General features: G+C 45.0%; 1 protein-coding gene across 1 annotated transcript; it reads right to left on the bottom strand.

Annotated features, from left to right (window-relative positions):
* Nucleotides 1–270: 270 nt before the first annotated feature.
* Nucleotides 271–2,315, bottom strand: LOC145051992 (putative xyloglucan galactosyltransferase GT12). Its single transcript, XM_078999809.1, has one exon. It carries the CDS (start codon nt 2,154–2,156, stop codon nt 336–338), a length of 1,821 nt encoding a protein of 606 aa, XP_078855935.1. The 5' UTR covers nt 2,157–2,315; the 3' UTR covers nt 271–335.
* Between the last annotated feature and the right edge of the window lie 5,930 nt (nt 2,316–8,245).

The raw sequence follows: 8,245 nt of genomic DNA, 5'->3' as shown, positions 1-8,245 counted from the left end.
TTTTTTTAAAATTCCGATTTGACATTGCCATAAACTAATAAATCATAAGTTTAAAAGGGATTTATTTCATTTTAAATAAGCTTTTCGGAACACCCTCTAAGATTGAAACTCTACCTAACCAACCGTGTCATTAGTGTGACCACAATCTGCGACTAAATTTTTTTGACCATGAAGGTCCAAAACTGTAAATAAAAACTCACTATAAAATGTACATAGCTTAGCATAAAACTAATGAAAATCTAAAATACACAATATTTGCATTCCAAAAAAACGATAACAAATATTTCTTTTATATGTACAACTGCCGGAATTATAAGTTTAAATAACACTCTAATTCAGTTATCTTCTGTTTCGGATTTTTTCACTTTCTGATTCCTAGAGTAACGAAAATAATGATCCCAATCATGCTTTCCTACACTTCCAAACAACAAGTACTTCCAACTCGATTTCTCATCAAAATCAAAACTCGATTCGCTTTTGTTAAGATGATCCATTCGTTCAAGAACCCCATCGACGCTCAGATCAAACGCATCTTTAAATTTCTCCAATTTTGACTTCGGATCAGCGTAAACCACCTGAGGAATCAATCTGATCACTTCATCTCTCATCTCCGCCACCTTCGCAGCCGGAATCTGCGATAAAACCTGCTCGATGCTGACATTGTTATGGTGCACGTCTTCCTCGTCGATAAGAACTGAGTACTTATGGAAGTCTCGTGGCAAATGCCATATATATTGAATGTAAGCAGAACCAGGGGTGAAGAACACCGGAATGCAACCGGCGAGAATCGAATCGAAAGTAGACCTACGGGTATATGAATCACCGGGAGGTTGTAAGCAGAAGACTGAATTTTGAAATAATCTCATCACGTCAATCGGCTGGTAACACTTTAAATTATAATACGAGCATCGTAGTAGCCTGCATTTTGGAATGGATGCAAGACATTGCTCGATAATCTTCTCCCGGATTGAATCTTCAATTCCCGGACGTGGTGCGCCGGCGAAAGAGAACAACGCTCGCCGCCTTTGTCTTTTCATCTTGCTCTGCCAGTCAATGATCTGAAGGTCGTTTCCCGGGTGGAAATACGTGGGATAAGGGATGCCGAAATCGTTATTATGCCAAGGGCTTTTCTCAATCGTTAAAATCGTCATGTTTTTGAACTCCGGCAATGACATTAGTTTACTTCCCCAAGCGTCATCGTCGTCGGTATCTCGTCGGAAATCCCAAGTGATTCTCCCGATAACGAGGAAGTGGTTCTTCCCGGAATTTATCTCCCATTCCGGTCGTTTACGTAACCATTCGGCTAAATCGAGAGATATCGCGTCTCGAGACGAGGTGTTGTGGTCGAATAGGTATCGGGAAACGTCAAGTCCGGCGAAGTACGGGACGTAAATGGCGGAAGCTGTTGATGAATCGTTCGTGAGGCATTCGTATTGCTTCATTCGATTCCTGAAAATGACTTCCAGTAGGAATTGATTCGTGGAATACCAACCGGATCTGGAGAGAACCCTTTGAGAGTTACCGAGAACGGGCCCGAGACCATTGTTATCCAGGGAAGGGCACATGTTTTGCCATTTGTTGAACGATCGACAATCGTCAAGGATGTCATCGTTGAATCTCGCCGGAAGATCGTGAACGTAAATATACCGGCCAGAACATGATCGTTTCGTTGATCGATGTCTCCTCCGTTCAGTCCGTTGTCGCCCCAATTGCTCGGCTACTTTCTCGATCGTCGTTTCATTTACTCTCCTATCATGTGATTTCTGTTTCCGTTTCTCTTCCATCTGCTCTGAACCTTTCTCGTTTGTCGTTTTATTATGCTTCTTCTTCTTCTCCTCCGGTTTGGGTTTGAATTTTTCTAGTACAGGTTCTAATTCTTCCTCAAGTGCTTGCAATTGAGTCGTATCCTTAAGCCAATCGATCTCATCTTCGACTTTGGTATTATCATCGCCGGTGGTACTGTTCTCGGATCCTGTGGCGGCGGGATGCGTCGTGTTCGTATCTACAATTTCAACGGTGTTTCCTTGGTGGCGGAAGGCGGTTATAGGTGAAGATAAATCGTACCATTTAACATTGTGAATCATAACACACCAACAAATGAAAAACACACAAAGCACCACCCCGATTTTGATTCGGTACCTGGATGTGTGATCCATCTGTTACCCGATAATGCAAAGCGGTGGCAGCTGCGGTGGTTCTGAGTTCTGACGATGGGTCATCGGATTTTCGAAGATTTCATGATCATATACGTTTGAATTCTCAAAGAAAATAAAATGTTGATCGTGAGATAGTTTGAAAAGCAAAGTGGGTGGGGATGGGGGAGAGGGAGAGAGAGGTTGTTTTGCTGTAGCAAAAATGGTGGATGAAATATAGAGTCGGCCATGAACCAGTCAATTTAGAAGAGGGAAAGCATGTAATTAAGTAATTAAGATATTAATCTTATTAAATCGTAAATAAGCATTACTAGTATGTTTTCTAACATTTAATTTAATAAATATTAGATATAATCATCTAGAATCTAGATTGAGTTAAAGTTTATAATACTACTAGTAGAATCTTCGCGTTTTGCATGTATATAAGTATTTAATTAAAATAATAACATTTAACAAATTATGATTTAATATTTATATATGTAAAAATAATGTCAATAGCAAAACAAATCCTATATTAACATATTAGTTTTATTAATTTTAATAAATTTATATCATTAGTTATTTTCACTATTAATTCATGATTTTATAGTCCGTTTTATGTTGTGTAAAGGATATATGAAACATATATTGATTTCTATGTATAAAAAAATAAAGTAGTATGAAAAAAAATAAATACTACAACTTTTGATGATTTTATAGAACATTTTAAGTTATTGAAATTATATATAAAACGTATGCCGATTTATATATAACACAAATAACAAATAGTATAAAAAACACTATAGTTTTTATTAAAATAAAAACACTACAATATTATAATATTTACATCAAACAAAACTTATTAAACATTTATAAATCATTGAAAATGAATATTTAGAAATCAACATACATTTGATATATATATATATATATATATATATATATATATATATATATATATATATATATATATATATATATATAGAAACATTGTTATATAAAAATTGTGTTGAATTAACCAATAATGTGACAAAACTTATTTTTTTTTTTCAACTCTTTCATTTTGAATCACAAATCTTTTCAAACATATATTTTTTAATCAAAACTTATTTATATACTTGTAACGACCCAATTTTCACGACCAAAAATTTTTGTTTTAAAAACATTACTTTAGAAAATATTAATAAATAAAAAAACATCGTTTGATCAACCACAACATAAAGTGAACCATGTCTGAAAACCAAAACATACAACTAATCAAAATATCAGAGTATCAATCCCAGTGAAGCTCGTAAATGCGGAAACAAGGGAGTGTGTGTGTGTGACATGCTGCTACCGTGCTGGCTCCTTTCCCCTAGTTGAGGAGGTACCTGAAACCAAAACTGAAACTGTAAGCACAAAGCTTAGTGAGTTCCCCCATAATACCCCATACCATGCAACATATAACAACCAATGTTCAGCTAGGAGTTACGGGCCTTGCCCACACTTCGCTAGCCGGGAGATACGGGCCTCGCCCACACTTGTGAAGATACGGGCCCTGCCCACACTTCGCTGTCTGGGAGATACGGGCCTAGCCCACACTTCAACCTCGGAGAGATACGGGCCCTGCCCACACTCAACCGCTAACCCATAACATACAAGTATCACGCAGACAACAAGTATAAGCAACTCTATCATATTAACACATATATCATACTTGACTAAACCCAGAGATACGGGCTCGGCCCACCCTCTAGTACTAGCATCTCGTCTACACGGGTCGGCCTTGGTGCCTTAGACCCGTTCCTACTGGAAAGGAAACTCACCTCGAAATAGCTGTTGGTCGGTGTGGGAATTGATCACGTACTACTGCTGCTGCTGCTCCGGAAACCCTCCGGCTGCAATTCCCACAATATACTCAATCAAACACTGCTCACTGGCCTTTGGGTAAAATGACCATTTTACCCCTGACCTTGCCCTAAGTCAAAGTCAGAGTCAACTTTCAGTTGACCCGACTCGCCGAGTTGGCTTTCCAACTCGCCGAGTCCCTACGCAAACGACTGCCCTAAATCCCGATCCTACCCGTCGAGTTAGGCGACGACTTAACGGGTTCACCGTCTTAACCAATATTCAAGTCCTTCATCCTACTCGCCGAGTTGCATGAACAACTCGTCGAGTTCATCTTCACCCGAAGGACACTTAAGCTAAGACTCGCCGAGTTGTATGAACAACTCGTCGAGTCCATCTTCATCCGAAGAACACTTATGCTGCGACTCGCCGAGTTGTATGAACAACTCGTCGAGTCTGTTCTTGATCTAAGGAGATTGCCTTGAACTCGCCGAGTCAGGGCATTGACCCGCCGAGTACCTCCATAGATGAGTTAAGCTTCCGACTCACTGAGTCACACCCCGTGACTCACTGCTCACTCGACACTACGAAAAGGGGACAAACCCGGAGACTCGCGAACAGACTCGCCGAGTCATATGAACGACTCGCCGAGTCGTTGCCATGCACCCACTAAATACACAGATTTGCTCGATTCCAGTCCATGTCATTCACAGATTTGGACTTCTAGGACACGAATCACACGTAAAATTTCCAACTTTACGTGTGGATATTCACCAATATGGATTTTAGGGCTCAAAATGCCTCAAAAGGGTAGATCTAGGGTGAACAAGCAATATGGGGCCATAAATCCAACAGATCTGAGCTCCTGGAGCTCAATCTTGCCTAGATCCAGAGACCAAACATCTTATTACGACATATATTGCACATACAAGCTTGGGGATTTGTCCAAGAAGGACCTAAATGAAGTAATAAGCATAGAAACAGGGGAAAAACAGATTATACCTCAAAGGAACTGGTGAAAGAGTGCAAAGATGCCTGGATTCCTTTCCTTCCTCTTGATCTACTTCCCTTTTTTCCTCAAAACCTTCAAGAACACACACAATAGCCTCAAACTCTCAAAGAACAAGCATAAACGAGGGTTAGGAACTTCTGGGGAGAGAATGGGGGCTGACCTGGGCGGATAAGTCCTTTAAATAGGGTGCAAACCCCTGAAACTTAGGGTTTCATCCAACAGCTGTGACTCGCCGAGTCCAGGATATGGACTCGCCGAGTCGCCAACTTAAACGTGTCCCGGGTCCCGCATCCACTCGGCGAGTCGGACCTATGACTCGCCGAGTCCAAGGCTAAAAGAAAGGAAGTACTCAAATAACATTTACGTACCAGGAACCGGGTGCTACAAATCTCCCCCACTTATTTTAGACTTCGTCCTCGAAGTCTACTGCTCGATCCTGAAACAGCTCCGGATAATGCTCCATCATCTCGTCCACCGGCTCCCAAGTCCATTCCGAACCCTTGCGGTGCTGCCATTGCACCTTCACTAGCTCCACCTTCTTGTTCCTCAAATCCTTCGACTTCCTGTCGAGGATTGCGACTGGGCGCTCGATGTAATTCAGGCTGTCATCAACCTGAATATCCTCCAAAGGTACTACTGCCGAATCGTCCACTAGGCACTTTCGCAATTGAGAAACATGGAAAGTGTTGTGGATCTGGCTGAGCTCGGCTGGCAGATCCAACCTATACGCTACCTTGCCCACCAGGGCTACGACCCTGAACGGTCTGATGAATCGCGGGCCCAACTTGCCCCGCTTCCTGAATCGAATGACGCCTTTCCAGGGCGACACCTTCAGGAGAACCATATCCCCGACTTGGAACTCCAAATCGGATCGACGCTTGTCGGCATAACTTTTCTGCCGACTCTGAGCAGTCTGAAGCCTGCTCTGGACCTGCTGGATCCTCTCGGTCGTCTTGAGCACCACTTCGGTGCTCCCCATGACCCTCTGGCCAACTTCACCCCAGCATATCGGGGTCCTACACCTCCGTCCGTACAACATCTCGAAGGGAGGGCGGTCGATACTCGCGTGATAGCTGTTGTTGTAGGAGAACTCAGCCAGGGGAAGATAGGTATCCCAGCTACCACCGAAGTCTAGCACACACGCCCGCAGCATATCCTCCAGAGTCTGGATGGTCCGCTCGCTCTGCCCATCCGTCTGCGGGTGAAAGGCAGTGCTAAAATGCAGACGAGTGCCCAACTCGTCATGGAATCTCTTCCAAAACCTGGAAGTAAAACGCACATCCCTGTCCAAGATCACCGATACTGGCACCCCATGCTGTGCCACAATCTCCCTGATATAGATGTCGGCCAATTTCTCGACCGATATGCTCTCCTGAATCGGAATAAAGTGAGCACTCTTGGTCAATCTATCCACGATGACCTAAATCGAATCCACTCCACGTGCGGTCCTGGGAAGCTTCGTGATAAAATCCATCGTGATATCTTCCCATTTCCACAGTGGAATATCCAACGGCAGCATCTTGCCATGCGGTCTCTGATGTTTGGCCTTGACCTTCCTGCAGGTCAAACATCGCTCGACATACCATGCCACATCCCGCTTCATGCAGGGCCACCAATAGTCTAGACGAAGATCCCTATACATCTTTGTCGCCCCGGGATGAATAGAGAATCGGGACTTGTGCGCCTCCTCCATCAAAATCTGGCGCACGCCTCCGTGATACGGTACCCACACCCTACGGTGTAGTGTCAATAATCCTCGGCTATCATAATCAAAGGAGGAAACCTGACCCACCACACGCTCGCTCTTCCGATGCTCCTCCTTGATAGCCTCCTGTTGAGCCTCCCGAATCTGCTCCATCAGGGGAGTCACCACGGTCATCCTCATACAAACGTCCCTGATCGGCGCCGCCTTGCGGCTAAGCGCATCAGCCACCACATTGGCCTTCCCCGGGTGGTAAAGGATCTCACAATCATAATCCTTCACCACGTCCAACCATCGACGCTGCCTCATGTTCAGATTCGGCTGATCCATGAGGTACCTCAAACTCTTGTGGTCCGTGTAGATGGTACATCGAACCCCGTAGAGGTAATGCCGCCAAATCTTGAGGGCAAATACCACCGCCCCCAACTCCAAATCGTGCGTCGGGTAGTTCGCCTCGTGAGGCTTGAGCTGCCTCGAAGCGTAGGCAATGACATGCCCCCTCTGCATCAGTACCGCGCCCAACCCAGAAATGGACGCATCACAATAAACCACAAAATCCTCTACGCCCTCTGGCAGGGCTAAGATCGGCGCCTCACACAATCTCTGTCTCAGCGTCTCAAATGCAGCCTGCTGCTCGGGTCCCCACCGAAAGACCACGGCTTTCTTCGTCAGCCGCGTCAGGGGTACGACTATCTTGGAGAAATCCTGGATAAATCTCCGATAGTAGCCTGCGAATCCCAGGAAACTCCGAATCTCAGATGGAGACTTCGGAACCTCCCATCTCATCACGGCCTCGACCTTGGCCGGATCGACCAGCGAGGTGTCCAAGAAATTGCACCTCGCGTAACCAAAACTCACACTTGGAGAACTTGGCATACAAGCTCTCCCTCCTCAGGGTTTCCAACACCTCTCTCAGATGCTCCTCATGTTCCTCCCGAGTCTTGGAATAAACCAAGATATCATCGATAAAGACTATCACAGACCGATCCAGCATCGGTCTGCATACGCGGTTCATGAGGTCCATGAACGCGGCATGAGCATTGGTGAGCCCAAACGGCATCATCACGAACTCATAATGGCCATAGCGCGTCCGAAACGCGGTCTTCTGCATATCCTCCTCCCTGACCCTCATCTGATGATAACCCGAACGCAAATCAATCTTGGAGAACCAAGATGCTCCCTGAAGTTGGTCAAAAAGGTCATCAATCCTCGGAAGCGGGTAACGGTTCTTCACCGTTACCTTGTTCAGCTCCCGATAATCTATACACATCCGATGCGACCCGTCCTTCTTCTTCACAAACAGAATCGGGGCTCCCCAGGGTGAACTGCTCGGACGAATAAATCTCTTGTCTAGCAGCTCCTGCAGCTGCATAGACAACTCCTGCATCTCGGGAGGAGCCAACCGATACGGTGCCTTGGCTATCGGAGCCGCACCAGGAACAAGGTCAATCCGGAACTCCACCTGTCGCTCCGGAGGTATCCCAGGAAGCTCCTCTGGGAAAACATCTGCAAAGTCTCGGACCACCGGAACCTCGCTCACTGTCGCCTTACCCGCCTCCCGGGTATCCATCA

This window comes from Lactuca serriola, chromosome 5 (assembly GCF_051521515.1).
Source record: "Lactuca serriola cultivar US96UC23 chromosome 5, Lser_US96UC23_V15, whole genome shotgun sequence".
Lineage (NCBI taxonomy): Eukaryota > Viridiplantae > Streptophyta > Magnoliopsida > Asterales > Asteraceae > Lactuca > Lactuca serriola.
This window is presented reverse-complemented; position numbering and strand designations above follow the sequence as displayed.

Bases quoted from the DNA above. Each gene is read 5' to 3' on its own strand.
- LOC145051992 (XM_078999809.1), bottom strand. From the start codon at position 2,156: ATGGATCACACATCCAGGTACCGAATCAAAATCGGGGTGGTGCTTTGT.